Below are 22,205 nucleotides of genomic sequence, written 5' to 3' on the forward strand. Positions count from 1 at the left end.
AAACCAAATGGGGGCTAACTCAAAATTAGTTGATTTTCCATAAATATCCTTCTTTCAAAATTAGTGTATTAGATGTCAAAAAGATAAATACGTAATTCTGTATTTCTTAGTCAATAAGGGTGGTTGGTTTTGACCTTTATAACGGTATAAAAAAAAAAAAAAATGCTAAATTTTCCTCCAAGGAACCTCGAGGAATTGCGGATTAAAAATGTTAAGATGAGAACATGATGCAGTTTTTATCATTAGCATTACCCAGGCGAACAAAGACTTCTCATCATTTGTTACGTCTTGAATTGTTTGAAATACTTCTCCATGATCTAAAAATGTCTTGTTTGGTATTTCTTGATGTCGCCGTCTTCAATACATTGAAATCCTGTGATCAATCAAGGTAGAATTCGGCAATAGAATATCTCAAAAACCTCCCCTAATCATAAACAAAAGCAGGTCTCTGTAAAGGTTTTAGTAACGTTGCTTGTTTGGGATAGCATTTTCTTACCAGTGAACCACTCATTCTGATGCAAAATGTATTGCCATACCCATAGGATAAACAGATTAAAAAAAATTAGTTACCTTCTGTGAATACCAAGCTTTCACAGCCCTGGAATCATCTTCGTTCTCCAACACCAGTGAGTTTCTAAGTTTTCTAACGAAAGGCTGAAAGCTACTGGAAAACATGCAGGAGTGAATGCCTCCACAGCAGCTGTGAAGAACAAACTAAATATATTTTCAACATGCAGAGAATTTTTCTTGACTGAAGTTCCCACAAAAAGGAGAACACGATTTCTTCCCAAAATTCGAGAATTCACATTCCAAAATGTCGTTTGCTAGAGATTTCAAGAAATAAAAGAGATGATGACATTTCTTTAGCCTCTTCTCATTCCACATCTCTTCGATCTTCTTTACCGCAATGTCAAACCCATAATTTCTCCCATACTATGCTACTCCCGGTCTCTTAAGAATTTCCCAATAAAGTCACAACAGATTCCAGAGCCAGTCCAGTGATGTTGCCCCTTTAAAAGAATATGCATTCTTTGATGATGCTGGTTGATGGAAGATATTGACGGCTATTTTAACTCTCCCCTTGAGAATGAGTCCATATTAGGATTACCAAACCATTTTGCCTGCCTGCACACACTCAATATTCAAGGAAACACCTGAAAAACTTGTTCCTCCCATCAACACCCCCCCCCCCTTCCCCAACAACTTTCATACGTGAGAAATTAGAGGTATGAGAATATTTGAGTATTCAGAAAGATGGCCTCATGTCACTGAAGAAAGCACGTCCCTGGTTCACAGTTATCAACAGAGAAAACTGAACATATCAACCTGCAGGTTTGCAAGCAGCCGAAAAGAAAGAGGATCCAAAGAGTACTTGGTACATTGAAAGAAGCAATGCACTCATAATGACATAAAAAGGCGAACACAATCAAATACTAGCTCACGTAACAACATATAAATTGTGGAACCAATGGAAACAATTACGGATACAATGATGTCCAACGTTCTCTTCAATCTGATTTGCCACTTCATCTGTCAAAGAAGATCGAAAGTAAAATCCACAATTAGCATTTCTTTAACAAAATAGCACTCCTAGCACACAATGTATCCCACCAAGAATTAAAATCACCTCAAGAGCAATTTTTCAAGCACATTTCCAAAATCAACAGATTCTGCAGCTGTAAGAAGTATAGCACCAAACTCAAGCTAAGTGGAAAATATCAATTATTATAGTAAATTCACTGAATTTTCACTGACTGAGGAAAAAATCCATATACCTGAATTAGCAGATGGACATACCAATAAGTCACTTACCCTGCTCGAAGCAGAAAGATAAGAACCAACTGGGAGATTATGTTATAAGCTAAATAAACACAAATCATAAGCAGAAAAGGAAAGACACGTTATCGTCTAATTTCCTGTTGTACTAAATTCAAAGCCTACAACCTGGTTGAGCTACTTCGTAGTTAACAAATAGAATCGACTGAAAATAATAGTTTAATTTTGACATCCACACATCGAAAAACACTCAACATGGAACATATATATATTGAACTGGACCACAATAAAACCATCAAACGAAATGCATGAGTTGGTCTACATCATCCATTACTACAAGTCGAAAATTACAAGGGTCTTGCTATCCTAAGCAGCATCGACGGCATTATTATAGCCTACAATTACAACAAAAAAAGGGTATTAATTCACTAAGCAGCCTTGACAACCTTGTCATCACCTACAACATTAAGAATCGGAAGGCTGCTTAGGAATTCATCAAGACCCTCGAAAAACCCATTCCCTTCAATGTTGTCATCCTCTCCGCGTCCTGATCCATTTCCTTGGTTCACCCTGGGAGCAGGCTCCTCAACTTCATTGCTAAATTCCACATTCAAATCCAACTTCCCAAAGTTCTTTGCAACTCTCCCAGGTTGCTTCCGTGCATTAGCCGCAGACCCTTTCTTACTCGGCTCACCAGTTGGTTTACTAGGCGTCTCCACGTCCAGCGAAGCTACAAATTTATCTTGTACATTCACATTTTTAGCTTTATCAACTTGTGCTTTTTTCACATTTTTATTTGGCTTCCTGCCAGCTCCTTTTCCTTTAACACTATTCATTTTCTTCTTCTTTTTCTTCTTCTCCGTACCATTCTTCCAATCATCATCAGACCCACTCGAGTTTGAGAGTTCCACAATATCATCATCATCATCATCAATATATACTCTAGGAGCTGAGCTCTTCCGTCCACCCTTATTATTTGCATTCGGCATTTGTGGGGAAGTAAACATAGGCGAAAACGGGGACCACTGCGAAGCTGCAGCTCGATTTTTCTCCAAATTTGCCATTGAAACGCCCAACGGTAAAAATCCCCAGCAACAGAAGTACTGCTCTTGTCCATCTGCGATTGGCGGTGGCGATGGAATAGCCACTGCCTGAAACGCTCTTTTACATTTTTGACACCGCAGAGTACAGTCAGTGTAAACACTGGGATACTCGTACATGTGATAACAATAAGGACACGCAGTCCAGAAAGTCGGCACACCATCACCTGCGGGTGCATCCACTCTCTCCACCTCTTCTATGTTCTCATCAGCAGCAGTATCCTGACTAGTTTTATGACTTTTATCTGTAACATTTGAATAATTTTTCTCTGGCTGTGGCTGCTTATTCACTTGTTCCTGAGTTGACCTAGACGCAGAAGCTACATTCCCAATAAAACTAGGGTAACTTTGTTGTGGCTGTTTATTCACTTGTTCTTGAGTCGAAACAGATCCCGACCCAGACCCAAAAGCTATATTACCACCAGAAGAAAAATTAATAAAGCCATGTACTTGTTGCTTACTCACTTGTTCAGGACTCGACCCAAAAGTTATCGGATCGGGAGCTACGACATGTGCTTGAGGGATATGACTCGCAGAAATAGTACTGCTAGCATGTACCGGTGGTTGAGTGACATGAGGGCTTGCACTACTGCTGCTTCCTCCGAAGAAAATGAAGTTCTGCTGCATTGAAGGAATAGTCAAATGCTCATGAGCCGACGCAGAGCTAAACGGGTCGCGCTGTTGCTGCAGATGGAAACCCAGTTCCTTATCGTACACCGATTTCGTCGATGGGTTAGAGAGCACCGACCACGCGTCCACCACCAGTCGAAACGCCTGGTCCGCAAAGGGGAAATTATTCTTCTGAGGGTTCAATAAAAGGGTTAGTCGGCGGTACTGATTTGCAATAAGCTCCGAGTCATGGCACTGGAGGGGTGCTTGAAGAATCGAGTACCAATCAAGCTGGTTATTATTGATCCGCCGGTCACCGGCGAGGAGCGTGTCAGTCACAGCGAGGACTTGCTCCGACTGCAAAAGGGTCGGGTCAGAATCCCGAGCCCGGGTCGCAAATGACTTGCTTCCAAGCAAATCACGCGCTGACAACAATTTTTCGGCGATTGCCAGCCACCTCAAAGCCTCCGATCGAGTGGTGGTTGTCGGAAAAAATGATTGTTCCATAATTCTTTTTCCCTTCTAATTTCTGCTTCGTTTTGTGAGTGGGTTGGGGATGGAGAGTAGAAGAAGAGTGAGGATTTTCTTGTGGACGAAAAAGGGCCCGGGTTTTTACAGTAAAGTCATGATGTTTATGGGGGAAAGGGTTGGGGAGATGAGAATAAATGCGTAATGTGAAGGAGAGTCTTGACTTTGGGACATTGATTGTGCCATCTTTACATAGCAATTTATATCTACATGATGAGTTATCAAGTAACGCTATTTGTTTGTAATTGAGTTATTTATGTTCTCTTTGCTATTTTCAGATCGTTTTCTATTTTCGATTTTTCAAAATGATGAAAACGCATTCTCTTTTCTATTTTCGAAAACGCTTTCTCGAAAAAAAAAATTATGAAGAAAACACAAAACGATCAAAATGTCGTTTTGACTGTTTTGTGTACAAAACTTGTGAAAATCAGAAAACGCGAAAAATGACCCAAATTAAAAAATTTCCACCATCTTCTTCAATTCTCATCCCCTTCACAGTCATCGCCTTCTTCCTCCAAACTCCACCACCACCCGCCACCTGGACCACCGAACTCCACCACCAGTCAAACCCCCTCACCTCCCCCAATGGCGGCGCCACACTTGGGCACTTCGAAAACAATGGACTGCTCGAATTTTTTGCACAAGCCACTGATTGCACTAATAAATTAATCAACTTCTGGGCGAAATTGGGGTTGAACCATTGCTGCACAAGGTGCGCCAGGTGAAGAGGAGTTCAACCCATGTGGTCCGTGACCATGGGTCGACCGGACGACGCCAGAATCTGCAAAAATAGGATTCTGCTGGATAGGCTTCGCGACGCCCAAAATTTTTGGGTTAAATTTAGATTTTTGAATTGTTGTTTGTGTTAAATTTGCTTCTGGTGTGGGTTTGAGAATAATTTCGACATTGTCATGAACTCCTTGTAACAGAAGTTCCCCGTCGTATGTCAAGACTTTACGCCTTTTTGCTGCACGCAATGTTCCAACCAGTGCTTCAAAGATGTTTGCACATCTGTCATCGTTAAACAGCACCCCGAATGTAACCTTCAAATCAAAAACAGAGCAGAGGTGATATCAACTCTATACGTTTAAATTTCTCTAATTAAGAAAAATAAAAGAATTTGTGCATCTTCATGTAAGAAGATGGAAGATTTCATGTAGCAAAGACTAATAAAATGGTGCACAGTTGATAATAATCAAGTCATTAGGTTGTAGGATTCTATAGTTACTGACAAATGAATCACAAAATTATTAGTTATAACCATTGTAAGAACCATACTTCTCGTAGAACATTAATCAATGATCATGATCAAACATTCATTATATGAATTTTATTCATCATCCATTTATAGCGTAATAGGCCAAATTTCAAGTAATTATATTATAATTTGTTTTTAAAGCAATAAGGTTCAGTTAAAAAAGAAAGAAGACAGTTACAGCCATTTACATGTAAAGCAAGTTGGAAGCCATCATTTATGAAAATTGTATCGCATTATATTGCATGATGCATCTTCTCTACCCTTGTGCTGTCCTATATCTCGTCATGCCAAAATAGGTTTTCAAGAAACAACGCCGCTGAACAATACACCTTAATACTGGAGATGACCAAATTATTCATTTAGTGCATGTTATGGTAAAAAGTACTAGACAAGAATGTTGAGTACAATATATAATATGTTAGCTTCTTTGTCTTCCTTAATACTGTCCTCTAATATATAATACACCTTACCAACGAGCCAATAACGTATTTCTCAATTAGTAAACTCTCTGTACATTCGACTCTCCATCCTAAGCAACAATGATCTATTAAGAATCTCCACACTATGAAACCAACATTTGATATCACTCAATATCAGTTCATTCAGTGTATGCCTTTGTTGTGATCCATTTTAAAACATTCGATTCTCCAAGAAATACTTTTACTAGCTCAAATACTAGTCAGATAATAGAAATAAACGTAAATAAGTAATAAAGGCAGGAATGCCTTTCCCTTAGTTCAAGTAACCTCTGCTTCCAAGAGACATCAACATGGTAACACCTTCTCTAGATATGTAATAATTCAAATCAACCAATATTTTCAAAATTTCCTTCTCCTTTTTATTTTGTCTGAACACAAGAAGAAATCATCATTACCAGATAGGCATCTTTACACCAAAAAGCACTATTCCTCCATGTATTTATACTAATCTCCACATCATTAACTCCATCGTACAAAACCATCAACAACAAAAGCAGAAACCACGTACACAGTCATTGATAATCTAAGGTGCATACAAACGAGAAAAACAATACGGGCACGTTTGATACACAATATTTGACGTGATCAGAGAATAAAAGAGCCAGGGTTTTTGCTTATATTCCCCTCAATACCTCTAGTATAGTTTATTCAACCATAAGAATGCTAACTGTATCCTCTATCTTACGAATTAAATGAAGTAGTTTGTGACCAAGATCAATTCAAGATTTTTGAACAAAAAAACAAAAATGTACATATCATACAATATTGAAAACTTCTATCTAGTTGAAACCAATAACTAATGAAGTGCAGTCTAGCTCTCCTTCCTCTCACCTTTGTTTACATCAATAGTACAACACAAAATTAGAAATCCCCAAAAGTAAAAACAACATACCCAGAAGTAGTAAATAATTTGGAAATAATATCATCATCTGGATCAAATTGACACGGGCCTAGATCGAATCAAAGCTGATTTGATTCTTTATTTCTTTTTCTAAAGCATTGAAAATATGAGAACATAATCTATGTAATCATATGCTGAATGCGATGAGTGAAAGACAATTTACAGAATTGTACCTTGTAAGAGCCATCATCTTGGGGTTTTCCGAGTCGTTTGATTTCTTCTTTGAGTCGCTCTACCTCTTCTTCTACATTCATGATTACTGTTAGATCTGTTTGATTTTCTTCTTTGGATGCGATAAGATCAAATTTTCCGTTTTATACAGTGAGATATGAGGAAACTGTAAAACGGCTAATTACACTATGGCCCCCTTCCTTTTCACCAAAATTTTATTTTTGTCACTCATATTCTATTTAATACTCAATATAGTCGAGGATAGGGATGGCAAAGAAGTGATGTGGGTTCATTTTTCCGCCCCGTTACTCCATTAAGGCAAGGTGGTGCTCCATATAGTTGTTAAATGTTTTAATTAATTTATTTATTTTTAAAAGTTAAATTATTCAAATATATTTGATAAACTAATATTTTTATTACTTATCATATTTCTTAGATAATTTTAGTTGTCATTTTCTGTTAGAATTAATGAAATTTGGTAGATTTTTTCTATTTAAAGTATTGAATTCTTAAAAAAATAATAATAATAAAATTAAACGGGGGCCTCTTGTACCTGTACCCGTCTTGGGGGGGGGGGAATTCCCCGCCCTGTATCTGACCAGATTACCCGATTAAACGGATTTGACAAGTATTTTTGTCATCCATAGTCGATGATTGATAGGGACTTGTCTAACACATAATGCCTTCAAAATTTTGAGGTGTGAGTCACGACAAATAGAAGATAAGAGCAAGATTGAACCATTTGATTTAAAAATTAAGCACAAAATACCATCTGCGATAAGCATTGTCCTTTATCTGATCTCAGTTCCTATTTTACTTTGAATACTTTATCCAGACCGCGAAAAGTATGATATTTTCAAAACTCTTTAGTTTCATTTTAAAAAACTTATATATCGAACAATTACGTTTTTGTTTTGCATATTAAAAAAGCTTTGAGTTCTAGCAGTTCGACGACTTACACTTAGGTCCCCAATGATTTTCAATATCAACATCTCCAACCAGCTAATATGACTTAGGAGGAAGAGTTGAGGAGAGGGATTATTCGAAAAAGAGCAAACTCCCCCCCTCAAGCGTATGGGATAATGCAATAAAGATATTGGGATAAGGAGTAGGATAACTTGAAGACAATGCATGTTGCTTTGTTAAGGAGATGTCTCTTGTGTGGGTCAATGTTACTCACTATGAGAGAGGGAAAAAAAAAGTGTTTGTCGAACAAAATTAGGCGTACATTGATTGTGAAAATGAGGGGAAAACATGTACATACCTATACAATAGTTGATGAAATGTGATATTTTATTTTTACTTTTTTTGTGGGAAACACGAGTACATATTTGCACAATAATTGATGAAATGTATTTTATTTTTTTTATTATTTTTATGTTGATGGGAGGGAAGTAGAGTTATTTTCCTACCCATCATAGAATGAGCATTATTTGAATTATGAATGGTCTAAATTCACTCAAAATCGAGGGGATCGTGACATCGATACTTTTTTAACCCATGTAGGCTTAGGAATGGCAGTGGGTCAGGTTCGGGGCGGGGTTCATAGAATGAACATTATTTGAATTATGAATGGTCCAAATTCACTCAAAATCGAGGTGCTTGTGACATCGATATTCTTTTAACCCATGTAGGCCTAGGGATGACAGTGGGAAGGGTTCGGGGCAGGACAACGGCTTATCCCGTTTTATTTTTTTTCACATTTTCAGATCTTCGAGTTATATTTTATTAAAGAATAAAATACTAATTCAAAATGAATTTTTAACGGGTGAATTGTCTAAAATTAATTTTAATTTTTTTCTTTACGAGATGTGTTCAAGGCGAGGTACCTTGTGCCCCGAGATGGGGCGGCGAATTCCGCCTCTCCCTGTCAACCATCGGTGCTAATTTTTTTGGCTCCATTTGAGGACGGGACAAATTTTTTAACCTTCACCTTGTAGCCCATGTGACCATAATGGTGTATCTTATTTTCTTCATATTCTTTGTAACTTTAAAACATGAGGACCATATGAACAAAACATCAACACACAAAGCTTTATTTTGTAAATTGTTTAATATAAGATTATGTTTCATTGCAAACATGAAATTTGCATAAAAACAATATAAATTCTATGTAAATTATTTGCATAAAAATTGTCAATTAAATGTATCTAATTAATTTAATTTTCAATCTAAAAAATATTATACTTGTCCGTTTCCATTGATGGATAGGTGAGAGAGAGTGGATCAATGAAAGAGGGGAAAAAAACTGAATTCCCTAAAAAAAAAAAACAAAACAAAACAAAACAAAAAAAATCCTACTCGTAAGGAAAATATTTTTCTTAATTTTCAAAAAAATATGATCACGTAATCAAAAGTAGAAAAATATTTTCCATGAAAAAAGTCAATCAAAAAGCACAAAAGTAAAAATATGAAAAAAAAAAAAAAAAAACACATTTTTTATGAAAAATATTGACAATCAAACACACCCTAAAATTAACAAACTAATGTAAGTTTAAAAAGTTTAGTACAACAAATAGACAGTCCTCTAATCTGAAAAATTAGCCGGCTAAAGCTAGCGTTTGATTTGATTGAAATATAAAAGAAGTCTAAAAAAAAAAATTATCATAAAACCGTAGATTTTGAAGAATTTTTATCCATGTGTTCCCAGCATATTCATTCTTAGGTTCAAAGGACTCGACCATCAAAGCAATCAAAATTATTGTTCACCCCTTTATTCCAATTCCATTTTCAATCCACTAGAAATACATCTAAATAAGAATAAAGCATCGATTAGGAAAATTGAAAAATGCTCCTAGAAGAAATTAAATTTTACAACAAATTAAACCCAACTCAGGAATTGTTCAAATTTGCTGATAATGAATGCTCTGGCTGTGAAAAATATACTTGGATAAAATTACACAATTTCTCAAACATATACACTATTATAAGAACAATAAAAGGCAACAGCCAAATCATCCGAGAAAGATAGCAATGGCTCCAAATTTGTTGGAGCTTCTAAAAGCAATACTTTGACATTTGTATATAAATATGCATGCGTGTGGGTATGCAAAAAACAAAGCTCGTGTCACTAGAATACTAACTCTCTATTGCACCTGATCCAAGAGTAGGAGCCACCTCTTGAAAGAAAGCAGGATAGAGAGTCATCAAATCCATGTGTTCTCGACAAACTTGGTCGAATGCATTCTTCCAATCAGTAAATATCAACAGTAGGATAAAGACCCAGAACTGAGTTGCGTCCACCACCGCTAGAATCTGGCTTAGAATAGAATGGCGAGTTCAGCTCCCCAGAATGCGATGACTTCCGGATCTTTGGATTTTTGGGAGAAGCAGTATATGATTCGCTTGAACTAATGGTTGAAGAATACGAAGACGATGATGGAAGTCCATTCATCTTTGGCAGGCCTGTCGGGTCTGTATTTAAGCCACTCTCTGCCGTCTCAGCTTGAAGTGGTAATTCATCTAATGTCTACATAGTATAGAAGTTAGTTCACTGAAACCACAACTTTCCAGATATGAAGCATTTGCTTAAAGAATTTTGCAGAACGATTCAAGATTAAACAGATTGTATGTTCTAGACAAATTAAACATATGGTATTGCATATCTTCGGTTAAATTAAATGGAGTCAAACACTGGAATAATTAAAGATGCACTGGAGGAAAATTCTTAGAGGGAAATCAACAAAAAAGAAGAAAAACCTATGACCAACCATGTTGATTCTCACAGAAAATAATCACGTCCAACTTCGAACCTAGATAATCATGTGACTGCAAATATCTGCCATTTGTATACTCACCCCATACATATAGGAAAAAATGGCAGAGCCAGAACATTTCTCTTCTATTAAAGGAGGAATCACCAACTCACCCGGAAAGCTTGCTGCAAAACACGAAGTCTCTCTCGGGTATGCTTTCTCTTCATGGATACCTCATCAGGCTCCTGTAACATCTCTTCGAAAAGGTTTTCTCTGACAATAACATACAAGCATCACTATTTATGTAAATGACAGATTTCTAGCAAACAACCAGCTAGCTGTTCCCTTGTTCAAACCAAGCCAAATAATTAATCTCCTTCCAGAATGTAACGACAGTTATGGAACATAAAACACCGTATTGGAACGAAATGCTGAACCCCCATCCAGCAAAGCTACTTTTCCTGGCAAAAGTTAAAACCATAACCCAACTCTTTAACCTAGTGTTTCTTTTCTAAAATTATGTTTGGATTGGGAAAAAGAAGGGTTCTCTTGTCCTCTTCCAAGCGATCAGGAAATAAAGAAATGGTTAATATATTCAAGAAATTACATGTTTACAAGACAGTGTCAACTCATCATATATCATTCTATCCGGAGTTCTGCCTTTGTTTGGTTTCCACAACAGATTAAAAGGAAAAGAAAGAAAAGAGAGAAGTCTTTCATCTAGGCCCACAAACTGTTTTCCTCGAGTTTGTTTATTTCTGCCACATGTTTTCCACTTGAATTTCTTCCTATTCATCTCTTTCCATCTTGGGAAGATGGGAGTTTCAATTTCATGGTTTAAGGATTTGGCTAGTTCTCCCATCAAAATAATAAAATACTTTAACAGGGCATACCTGTAAAGCTTTTTGATGAAAACATTGTGGAGCTCTCGTTTCATGTGGTTTACCTGGGAAGTTTATCAATCATGGATACAGAATTGTAAGCATGTGTAGAATTTTCCTTTCATACTAGAAAAAATCATAGCAAATTCATGAAATATTAATGAAAATATTACATGCAGAAATACCCCCACAAAAGAAATGAAGGGGAGACAGGCTGGAATGAAAGTTACACAAACTTAAACCGTTCAATGTGTTGTATGGGAGGTTGTTTACAAATTAAGGCTGACAAAGCTATATAACTCTTAAGGTCTTTGAGATCAAGATGTAGATAAGTAATCAAAAGTATATAATCAACTAACAAGTCCAACAAAAAAATGTTAAAAAACTCAACACGATAGTCCGGTGAATGCAGAACTTCTTCATTAATATGACTTGCATAATGAACTATTGAAAAGTGTGCAACCTGAGAATAAAATTCACGGCATTTACTATTGAAGGAACAGAAAAACATAATGACATAATTTATGAAACTGATAGCCAATTACCAGAAAATGCATAATTGCTTTAGGTACAGAATCCTCAATGTTCTTCCGAACAATGTCATAATATGACCTTAATAATAACTTCGTAATGGCAATCTCAATGGCCTCATGATCATTGGTCTCTGAGGGCCTCAGGACGATTGGGGGCTTCATCAAGAACAACACAAAGCTGCTTAGGAAAATATGCAAGGCAGATTTCAAGCTTGAAACATAAGTAACCAAAGATAACGGAGAGTACCCCATGTCTATACCTCGCACAAGTGAATCAATGAAACAGAATGCTCCATACTCTGAACAGGTTCACTAACTGGCTTGATATTTGAATTTTCTTTAGCGGATGTTCGATTATCAGACCCACCAAAAATTGATGATATTCTCCATGTTGCAGAAGTGCCGTTTCCTGATTAAACCGTATGTACCAATATTAGACTTCATAGTAGTAGTTATCTACCAGTTATTCGAAGAATAACATGGTAAGCTACTTGTACACAAATACAAGTGGGACAAAAGGCCATGCCAGATAAAGCATTTGCTGAAGAACCAGTAATATATGCTGACTATTGACTTCATTTTATGTAATCAGGTTAATAATCACATTAATAACAAATTAGCTGCAGAAGTTCTCGCTTCTTCTATCATGAAAAGCTAAGCATTTGGTAGAATTGATATTTCCCAGTATCATGATTAAAGATTAAAAAAGATTATGATTCTTCTCCACTAAAAAATAGAATACCAGATGGGGCAGTTTTCCCAGCATCTGCCACAGGTCGAACACCCTGTTTTTCCATGCAAATCATGACAACAAAACAATAAAAACAATTATTCTTTCTAATAATGAAATCACAAATAGATGTTCTTGGAAATTGAACAACATAACAACTCAACAAGATGTGTGATGTTAGTGAATAGCCTACCTGCTCAGGAAGATTTCCACGAGATTTTGCAGTTCTTTCGGAGTTCAGTGATTTCTCTGAATCTCCTGCATCCTTGTTGATAAATGCAAATAAAAAATTAGGGAAAGGATATTGTAAATATAGGCTGAATCTTCTCATATTATTCATCCAATATAAGGGTTATTTATACAAATATAATCCAATCTATAGAAGAAAAAGGTAAAAGAAAATATTAATTCCTAACTAGATGAGGATATAAGCTAGATAAGAATATTTCTGTAATCTCCTATTCTAACTCAACCATTTCTAATGGGAACACAGAGATGCAAACCAATCACTACAACAAAGAATAATTTTACCTTCTGCCTAGCAACTGGGGCAGCGACCCTGGAGGTCATCTGTCGTGCCACCTCTACAGCTTTACGACCACCAATGAAATTTGGGTGCGATGTATTTATGTAATCCATCTGCAACCAAAATAATTAGATTCAAGCAATCTACATATGCTCAAGGGAAAAAATGACTCAAACAAATAATACTGCAGAACAACGGTAAAAAGTGAGCCAAATTACAGGTGAAGCATAAAAAGATTGTACAAAAGATAAACGAAGGTCATTGACACAGGATGAGCGAAAAAATTCGATGAACAAATTAAAATCTATATTATTAATGTTTTCTCGAAATTGTAAAAGATTCAATTCCCCCTTTTTTGCATATCATGGTAGACAATAACAATGCAAATTCAGAAAAAGATAAACTGTAATTATGGCTCCAAATTTATGCATAAAGCAAGTCATATTTCTACGATACAAAAGCTCTACAGAAAATAATATAACAGACTCTACAAGCCTATTCTGCACGTTGTTTCTCCATCATACATGTATTAGCAGTCCAAAAACTAGTCAAATTCAGGCTCCACACCAGTAAAAGGTTAAAAATTATAAAGGAATAAAAGGCCCCAATCCTTCGTCATATATAATGTCAATACAGCTGAAACTTGTGGATAGTGCTGCAAAAATATTGCATCCAAAACAAAAACAAGAAAAAGAGAAAAGAATGCAATGGCATTAACAAATACAATAGCTAAGAAAGATACCTAGAACTTATGTTTGACAAAGCTTTTTATATAAGTTTTAGCAGATTTTGATAAAAATTGAAAAAGTCGATAAATGTTGTGGGCATGAAATATGAGGTAAAAATTAATTATTATCAACTTTGACCTCAACTTTTTAGCAATTAAGCTATCCCGAACAATCAATAGCTATCTTAAAGAACTCCAGATAATAGAGAATTTCATATATTATGAAGAGAAATCTCAAAAACAAGCAGGCAGGAAATAATTTGACAACTATTTCTTAACTTTGAGCGTCACTCTGTTCTTGAACCTTCTCGGATTGAGTACAGGATCTCGATTTTGAGAAACATGTGTTTGAGACTGGATGCAAAGTGTGTGTATATGGATGAGAACGTTGGTTTTAACTCTACTCTCCTTGTGTAAATGGTCACACTTTAGTCAATGATTTAATAAAGATTTACTTGTTGGAAAAAGTAGCCTAAGATACATACATTATTTTGAAAGAACAGCAAAAATGGAGACGATGTGGCAAGAAATGAATAGGGGACACTGACAGATCCATTGCATATTTGAAACACAAACCGAGGGTAAAAATGTGCACGTAAAGAAGACTGCTCAAGGTTGAGGGGGGAGAGGGTGGGCAAGTGGGGAAGGCTATAGTTTCCAGAAATCGTCAAAAGAGTAACAGGAATCATAGAATCACCAAAATGATTGGAAGTGGACTCATCTAACTATAATACTCGAAGGAAAAGTGAATCTACATTGATCCTCTCGCTTATAGATCTATTTGATATTGGAGCAAAATTAAACATGAGAAGCTACACGGAAAAATTGATTATCTGTGTGCAAGTATACCTCCATTTCAATAATGTGTCCTATCATTGTCTCTGATGGCTCAAGGCCGTCTTGTAAACAGTTTCCTGTAACCTCATCCATGCGCTTTCTCAGGACAGGAAACCTCTGCAATTCATTCAACATACAACGATGGCTCATCTGAAAGAAACCATTCAGGTTAATGTCCAGACACTAAGATGTATTGCACCCATGAGACTCTAGAAATTTGTCCCAAAAAAAAAAAAAAAGTACCTTTACTAGCTCATCATAAATAAACCGAGCACATTGAAGACTTGGATCCAACAAACGAGCTATTTGTCTCCTAACAAGAACTTCAAATGGAACCTGCATGTTTCGTTTTGTATTTACTTTCATGCTGACTCAGATTGAAAGGCCAAAATACTAAAGGATAAAGCATTCAGATTATTTTAAAGATCAAAGATTACATAGCAAAATAAGAACATACATGTGGTATAAACAATGCAGATTTAAGGCCAGTAGCATTTTGGATGGCAGTATGGATGTCATCATCAGATAAACCCTCACATGGATCTACCTCCTGCATATAAAATTCATATTTGGTTAAACTTAATGTTTATTAATATTGTAGAGATGACACTGAAAAGCACAGGCAAATAAGAGAAAAATGAACGGAAGAAGATACAACTATCTCGCCAAGAAATTCTTCTGTTTCCCTTGCCAAATGAAGTCCTCTAGATCACCTTTTTACTTCTATCTGTACATGTATCCTCATTTCTTCAGGGAAGAACAATATCTCCATTTTAATAGAAGTTTAATAAAAACAATGCATGGAGTACTGAAAGGTTACTTTGACCAAAAAGGGCAGAAGATGGAAAAGTAAAATAAAAAACTCAATCATTTTCGCTAGAATATCAGTTTCAGAAAAATCTAAAATATCAATGTCCAGTACATTCACATCAATGATACATACCTCCAAGCTCTTCACAAATATATTCTGGAAGATGTAGTGGATTCTTGCTCCACCAGACAGTTCAGAAGTTGATATTTCTTCATCTTTTCCTTCTATCAACGAAGAGAATGCTGTTTGCAACACAGAAAACCGAAACAACATTATTAAGACCCGGCATTGACTAAAATCCTTTAGAAGGATGTGGCATCCAGTGAATGTGTTGGAAACTTCAGCAAGAAATCAATCAAATACAAAATACATTTAATTGGAACCATGATATTCTCCACCGGGGCCCGGGGGGGGGGAGAGAAGGTCATATACCTTCAGAGTATTTTGAAAGAATGTTCAGTATCAATGCTCCCTGACCAGCCTGCATCACAAAAATGTGAGATCAATAATCAAGATTCAAAATAGTTCTTTGTTTTTAAAATGTGAAACCAGATCATTCTATGAATTGCAGGCATTTGCAATTGCTAATATTTGCGTATTCCGGGAAATAAATCGGTGAGGGAAGGAAAAGGTAAAGCGAGAGTTATGAACTATTTATCATCCTCATGGTCTGCCCCTGTAAAAACAGTTCTTTATTTTGAAAATGCCAAAGTACAAAAGGATTGAACCAAATAAATGAGGTGATCTGCTATTAAATGAATTCCAGAATAAAATCATCCAACGAGATATTAGAACAAACTTTTGATTCGGAAATCTCTCCATAGCTAGCATGCTCCTTTGCAACAGAAACCAGTTCGGTACTAATTCGTGACTTCAATACAGGAAGAACTGTCTTGATGTGTTGTATCAGAATCTGCAGAACAAGCAGCAAACTTCAGTTTTTGTTCGTCACATTTTTCTGATGAAGCATAATATTGATCATAAGAATAATAGAAGAAAGCTTGTATCTCATTACCTCACAAACTAACAAAATATTAAAAAAAAATTAAATGCTTGTGAAAATGATAGTGACCACAAGCAAGTAAAAAACACTTCATATCATAATAAAGTTTTGTTGCATTGAGATGTTACTTAGAGCAACTTATACGGTAAAATGGGTATAAAAGACATCAGTCCAAGACTGCATTCTACTGCGTGCATACACATCTCCAAGATATAAATGCACGTGAGTGCATCATGCAGCCAAAATTATGCACATGAACAGAATGGCATCTGGGTGTGTGGGAGTAGGTAGGCAAAATATGCAATAATGGCATGCATGTAATGTGTCAAACAAGGGCAATGTATTTCTGAAGATATATTACAGGAAAGTAATTGCAACTCAGTCTCAAAATATCTACCTGGTTTAACTTCTTTGCCAACTGAGGAACCCCACAACGATCTGCAAGATCCCTATATGCCTATAAAAATGAAAGTTAATGATCTGAGTGACAAGCCAAAGACAATCAAGATATAAGCTAATAATGAAAATGATTAAGGTCATACCGGATGACTATTAAAGAACTTCTCCTCGGCTATAAGAGCATCTTTGATACTGCGGTTCATCTGAATATCCTGTTTATGGAAGGTATGGCCCAACTAGTAAGAAATATATAGACGTAACATGGCCTTAAAATAACCAATAACTTCTGCAACCAAATATTATACAAAAACACAGTTTTCTAGTCAGTTATGATTTTTAAGTATTTTTAAATTTCCCCAATGTCATTAAACATGTCCCCTTGGGTTCCTCAACATCATTGTGATCTCACATCATGTTCCTTCAATCGATCTGCATATATTTCTCAAGCAGGAATTAGAAAATAACAAAGTTGAAAAAAATGGTGTGTAGAATTCTTGAAAAGGAAAAACATCAACCTTCTTTTAATTTATTTATATTTCTAAATAGCGAATCTCAATCACAACAAGCAACTAGAAATTAGGTATATATACAGGATAGCTAAACTAAGTTACGCCACGGAATTAACTAGAAGATAGGCAGCTAGGACAAATAACCCGAACTTCTCCCTATTTCTCCATTGCATAAATAAATTTACAAATAAATTTATCTGACTATAATTTATTGTCATTGATCTCGCAAACTGGAGTATTCATATTTTAATATAATAGTACAAAAGTTAATTTCATGGAGCGCAGAGAATTTTCATTTCTTATCAATTCTCTTTCCTGTTTCTGTTTGGGAATCTGAAAGGGAATAAAAAGATAACTGGATTTCAGATTTCTCCAAGTACCAAATAAAGTCTAGTTCCTCAAGCTCTCACTGTACAGCAGTGCTAATTTTCAAATTTGGATTAAATTTGAGCCTGACCTTTCCATTATTTACAAACATGCAGTTACAGAGTATCGCCTTTTAAATGTTAACTCTTGCTCCAACTAAATTTCTGAGGACATCATCATCCATTCAGCTTCTAACAATCATCTACTTGATCACATATTTGTAGCCTTAGCAAATGCTAAATTCCATCAAAATTGTTGAAACATTAACATCGTCATCAATTTAGCATCTTACAAGTCATTTGCTTGACTATATTTTGTAGTTTGAATTAATACTGATCTGCATCGAAATTGCCAAAAAAATCCAAAACAAATCATAGAACGAAACAATTTTCTGCATATAATGGTGATGCTGGCACCAAAGCAAGGAAAATTTGAAAGATAACATAAGCGGACAGAGGAGTCTCAATTCTCGGGTAATCAAACAAAAATAAATGTACTGAGATGTAGATCACTCCTGAACAGGGAAAAATGGTTTCTAAAAATAATAAAATATTTGATTAATAAATCATTCAAGAAAGACAACACATCATATATAATATAGTGCAATTGAGAAGATAGTTGACAATCTTATTTGAGAAAGGCATACATGTACATAATGTGTTGCAAAGGAGAAGATAATTTCACATACTCATTTAGCCATCTCCATTACCTCAGCTTTTGATTGTGTACTAAATAGAAAGACACAAATCTACATATAAAGCATGTGTCTAGTGAACCAAATTAACCAGAAAGGGCACAATAAAACAGCTACCATTTTTATGTCACTCATACGGACATCATTAAACATAAGATAAATTCCAAATTTGCGATTGAAATTGTCGAGAGAAGAGGGCAGTAATAAATGTACTAATTTACTTGCAAACCGCTTGAGTTTAGAAAGTATGACCATCACTTTGACAAGATATAATAAAACGTAACTCGCATCAATATTCCATCAATCTGAAGCTGAAATATTACCTCTTGACTACGATTCACAACACCTACGTAACCAAGTTGAAGATGAACATCTTTTCCAAGCAGAATTTTGCAAGCATCAGTACCTCTATCCATGATATCCAACTGATGCAACAACGAAAACAATGCATAGTTGTCTTAAGGGGAAAAAAAATAAGAGAGCAACACAAACAACTATACTTCTTAACAAACAAATTTCACCTTAGTAATTACACCAATTGTTCGAGACCCTGCCAATAGAAAAGTTTATTCATGAGCTAGAGAATCCAAGTGCAATAACATCCTGGTAATAGATTTCTTTGGTAGATGAAGATATTAAGTGCAGAGCCTACCCCCAGGATCAGCAGTTTTAGCCAGTTGAAGAGCATCCGAGTTAGACAAGTCAGAATTTGCGGGTGTAACAGCTAATATCAAGCAACTTGGAGGTCTAATGTATGAATTTATCATTTTTCTAATACGTGCTTCGATATCAGAAGGCTGATCGCCAACAGGGACCTTTGTTATGCCAGGCAAATCCACTAGAGTAATATCGAGAACATTTGGCGAGAAAATCTTCAAACGAATCTGCTTGTCTGAAACGCCTTTGTTTCCTCCAGCTTCTCTCTCTGTTTCAGCCTAATATCATTGCCAATGATCAGTTATTGAATAGTTCCACTGCATTACAGAAGCTTCTGAGACTATGGAGAAAGTCCAAATTCTCAAAATCCTATCTTAATACTAATTTTTTTTATAGGTCTATCTCATTAGTAAATAAAACCTCAAGCGAAACTTGCCAGAAAGCCCATATATTGATAGTATTGGGACACATCAAGAAGCAAAAGGCAGGCTAAAACTTAGCGTAAAATGTGTAATTATCCTTGAAAACAGCTCGTTATGGGAAAGGGCAAAATCCCTAGGTTTATTGGCAAATTACCCAGTATTTATAAAATTCATCTGATTCTTTTTAAGTTTTCATCATTCAATTCTTTACTTTTTTTCTTTTTTTTTTTAATATCCACAATAGATGCATAATTGCTTTTCTCAAGTTTCGCAATAATGAATCACTAACTCCCAAACACGTAAAGAAGGCGCTAAATGTGAAAATTCAATTCTGCCAAAAATCACCTCAATCTCCTTGCGAATTTCGTCGAAATTAAATAGCTTCTTCCCCGGTAAATGCAAGAACTCCCCCCACTCCTCTTCAGTCCCGCCAGCCTTCCTCTTGGTCTGGACGAGCTGTAGCACTAGCGGACGGCGCGTACATATGTCATTGCCCCGGGGCAAGAAATCACGGCCAACTAGTGCCTCCAAGACGCTGGATTTCCCGCTGCTCTGGCTTCCAATCACCGCCACCTGCGGAAGCTCAATTGTGGGTTCTTTCCCGACCCGGGCGAAGATATCTTGCAGCTTGTTCACCGTCGGAATCACCGAGTGACCCAGTGGCGCCGCTGCGGCGTTAGTAGAAAAAACCACTTGATCTCCACTCATATTGATAAATTGATCTAAAAAATTAATAAAAATGGAGACGACTGAAAAAATCAAACCCTACGCTGATTCGGGGTTTTGGGTTTAAAGCGAGCTGGCGGAGGATGGACGCAAGCAAGCTGGGGAATTTGAATTTGTACCGTGGGACAATATCGTAGCGCTTAAGGAACACAAAATTGGATAAATTACAACATTGGTCCCAACCTTTGTGTACATTGACAATCTCATTACTTTCTTTTACTTTTCAACAATTTGGTCTAAAATCTTTTCAACAATTTGCAATATTACTCCAAACTGTCAAAAAGGTTGTTAAACTTAAACCGATGTAAAAATATGTATTCTGAAAAAAGTAAAGCATAGCTAAGCTTGGAGAACAAACTTTACGAGCCTACGTCTAAAATTTTTTTTTTTAATTTTTATTTTAAATTTTTAATCATTCTAAGAATTGTTTAATATATATATCAACTATCTAAAATCATAAAGTACTATATTTATTTAATAATTTCTGCAATTAATTAATTATACAATCTCTAAAGGAAAAATTTACAACTAAAGTCAAATAAAAAGTTTTTCATTAAAAATTGTTTGGAGGAAATTCTCACCAATTTTTCATTAAAAATTAGACCGTTGGACTGAAAGTGGGCCCCTTCCAACCGTAAAAGTCTAAGGACCTGATTGGTACTGATATGAGAATCAATTATTTGATCGTTAAAGAGAAAAGTGGATCTCATCTGTAAGTGACGAAATAAAAAATGACGACTTACTATGTTAAGTAACGGTTACAAAATTGATCTTTTGGCTTGAAAAATCAAAACCAAATGGGGGCTAACTCAAAATTAGTTGATTTTCCATAAATATCCTTCTTTCAAAATTAGTGTATTAGATGTCAAAAAGATAAATACGTAATTCTGTATTTCTTAGTCAATAAGGGTGGTTGGTTTTGACCTTTATAACGGTATAAAAAAAAAAAAAAATGCTAAATTTTCCTCCAAGGAACCTCGAGGAATTGCGGATTAAAAATGTTAAGATGAGAACATGATGCAGTTTTTATCATTAGCATTACCCAGGCTAACAAAGACTTCTCATCATTTGTTACGTCTTGAATTGTTTGAAATACTTCTCCATGATCTAAAAATGTCTTGTTTGGTATTTCTTGATGTCGTCGTCTTCAATACATTGAAATCCTGTGATCAATCAAGGTAGAATTCGGCAATAGAATATCTCAAAAACCTCCCCTAATCATAAACAAAAGCAGGTCTCTGTAAAGGTTTTAGTAACGTTGCTTGTTTGGGATAGCATTTTCTTACCAGTGAACCACTCATTCTGATGCAAAATGTATTGCCATACCCATAGGATAAACAGATTAAAAAAAATTAGTTACCTTCTGTGAATACCAAGCTTTCACAGCCCTGGAATCATCTTCGTTCTCCAACACCAGTGAGTTTCTAAGTTTTCTAACGAAAGGCTGAAAGCTACTGGAAAACATGCAGGAGTGAATGCCTCCACAGCAGCTGTGAAGAACAAACTAAATATATTTTCAACATGCAGAGAATTTTTCTTGACTGAAGTTCCCACAAAAAGGAGAACACGATTTCTTCCCAAAATTCGAGAATTCACATTCCAAAATGTCGTTTGCTAGAGATTTCAAGAAATAAAAGAGATGATGACATTTCTTTAGCCTCTTCTCATTCCACATCTCTTCGATCTTCTTTACTGCAATGTCAAACCCATAATTTCTCCCATACTATGCTACTCCCGGTCTCTTAAGAATTTCCCAATAAAGTCACAACAGATTCCAGAGCCAGTCCAGTGATGTTGCCCCTTTAAAAGAATATGCATTCTTTGATGATGCTGGTTGATGGAAGATATTGACGGCGATTTCTTCCCA

At 35.9% G+C, this 22,205-nt stretch overlaps 2 protein-coding genes across 3 annotated transcripts; both read right to left on the reverse strand.

Annotated features, from left to right (window-relative positions):
- Nucleotides 1–2,015: 2,015 nt before the first annotated feature.
- On the reverse strand, nt 2,016–4,196 carry LOC111381199. The gene has a single exon (XM_023004948.1). It carries the CDS (start codon nt 3,990–3,992, stop codon nt 2,205–2,207), a length of 1,788 nt encoding a protein of 595 aa, XP_022860716.1. The 5' UTR covers nt 3,993–4,196; the 3' UTR covers nt 2,016–2,204.
- Nucleotides 4,197–9,621: 5,425 nt separating this feature from the next.
- On the reverse strand, nt 9,622–20,449 carry LOC111381201 (dynamin-related protein 3A-like). 2 transcript variants are annotated; one of them, XM_023004950.1, is made up of 21 exons: nt 19,958–20,449; nt 19,186–19,468; nt 19,055–19,083; nt 18,857–18,958; nt 17,108–17,176; nt 16,963–17,022; nt 16,362–16,475; nt 15,995–16,043; nt 15,695–15,804; nt 15,209–15,301; nt 14,995–15,087; nt 14,764–14,901; nt 13,193–13,300; nt 12,855–12,926; nt 12,674–12,716; nt 12,192–12,340; nt 11,944–12,087; nt 11,790–11,861; nt 11,411–11,463; nt 10,691–10,790; nt 9,622–10,291 (listed from the first exon to the last, which is right to left on the reverse strand). In XM_023004950.1, the coding sequence occupies exons 1-21, from the start codon at nt 20,318–20,320 to the stop codon at nt 10,016–10,018; spliced, it is 2,520 nt and encodes an 839-aa protein (XP_022860718.1). In that variant the 5' UTR covers nt 20,321–20,449; the 3' UTR covers nt 9,622–10,015. The 2 variants fall into 2 exon arrangements, with proteins under 2 accessions (XP_022860718.1, XP_022860720.1); XM_023004952.1 differs by lacking the exon at nt 11,790–11,861 and having other exon boundaries at nt 9,662–10,291; nt 19,958–20,448.
- Between the last annotated feature and the right edge of the window lie 1,756 nt (nt 20,450–22,205).

Source organism: Olea europaea, unplaced genomic scaffold (assembly GCF_002742605.1).
Source record: "Olea europaea var. sylvestris unplaced genomic scaffold, O_europaea_v1 scaffold2267, whole genome shotgun sequence".
In the NCBI taxonomy this organism is placed as follows: Eukaryota; Viridiplantae; Streptophyta; class Magnoliopsida; order Lamiales; family Oleaceae; genus Olea; species Olea europaea.

Excerpts from the sequence above, each read along its gene's own strand:
- LOC111381201 (XM_023004950.1), bottom strand. The coding sequence starts at position 20,320 with ATGAGTGGAGATCAAGTGGTTTTTTCTACTAACGCCGCAGCGGCGCCA. Across the intron at positions 13,301-14,763 it reads GACACATTATTGAAATGGAG|ATGGATTACATAAATACATC; the intron begins GTATACTTGCAC and ends TTTTGGTTGCAG. Across the intron at positions 12,088-12,191 it reads CATTGATTCACTTGTGCGAG|CCCCCAATCGTCCTGAGGCC; the intron begins GTATAGACATGG and ends TTCTTGATGAAG.
- LOC111381199 (XM_023004948.1), bottom strand. The coding sequence starts at position 3,992 with ATGGAACAATCATTTTTTCCGACAACCACCACTCGATCGGAGGCTTTG.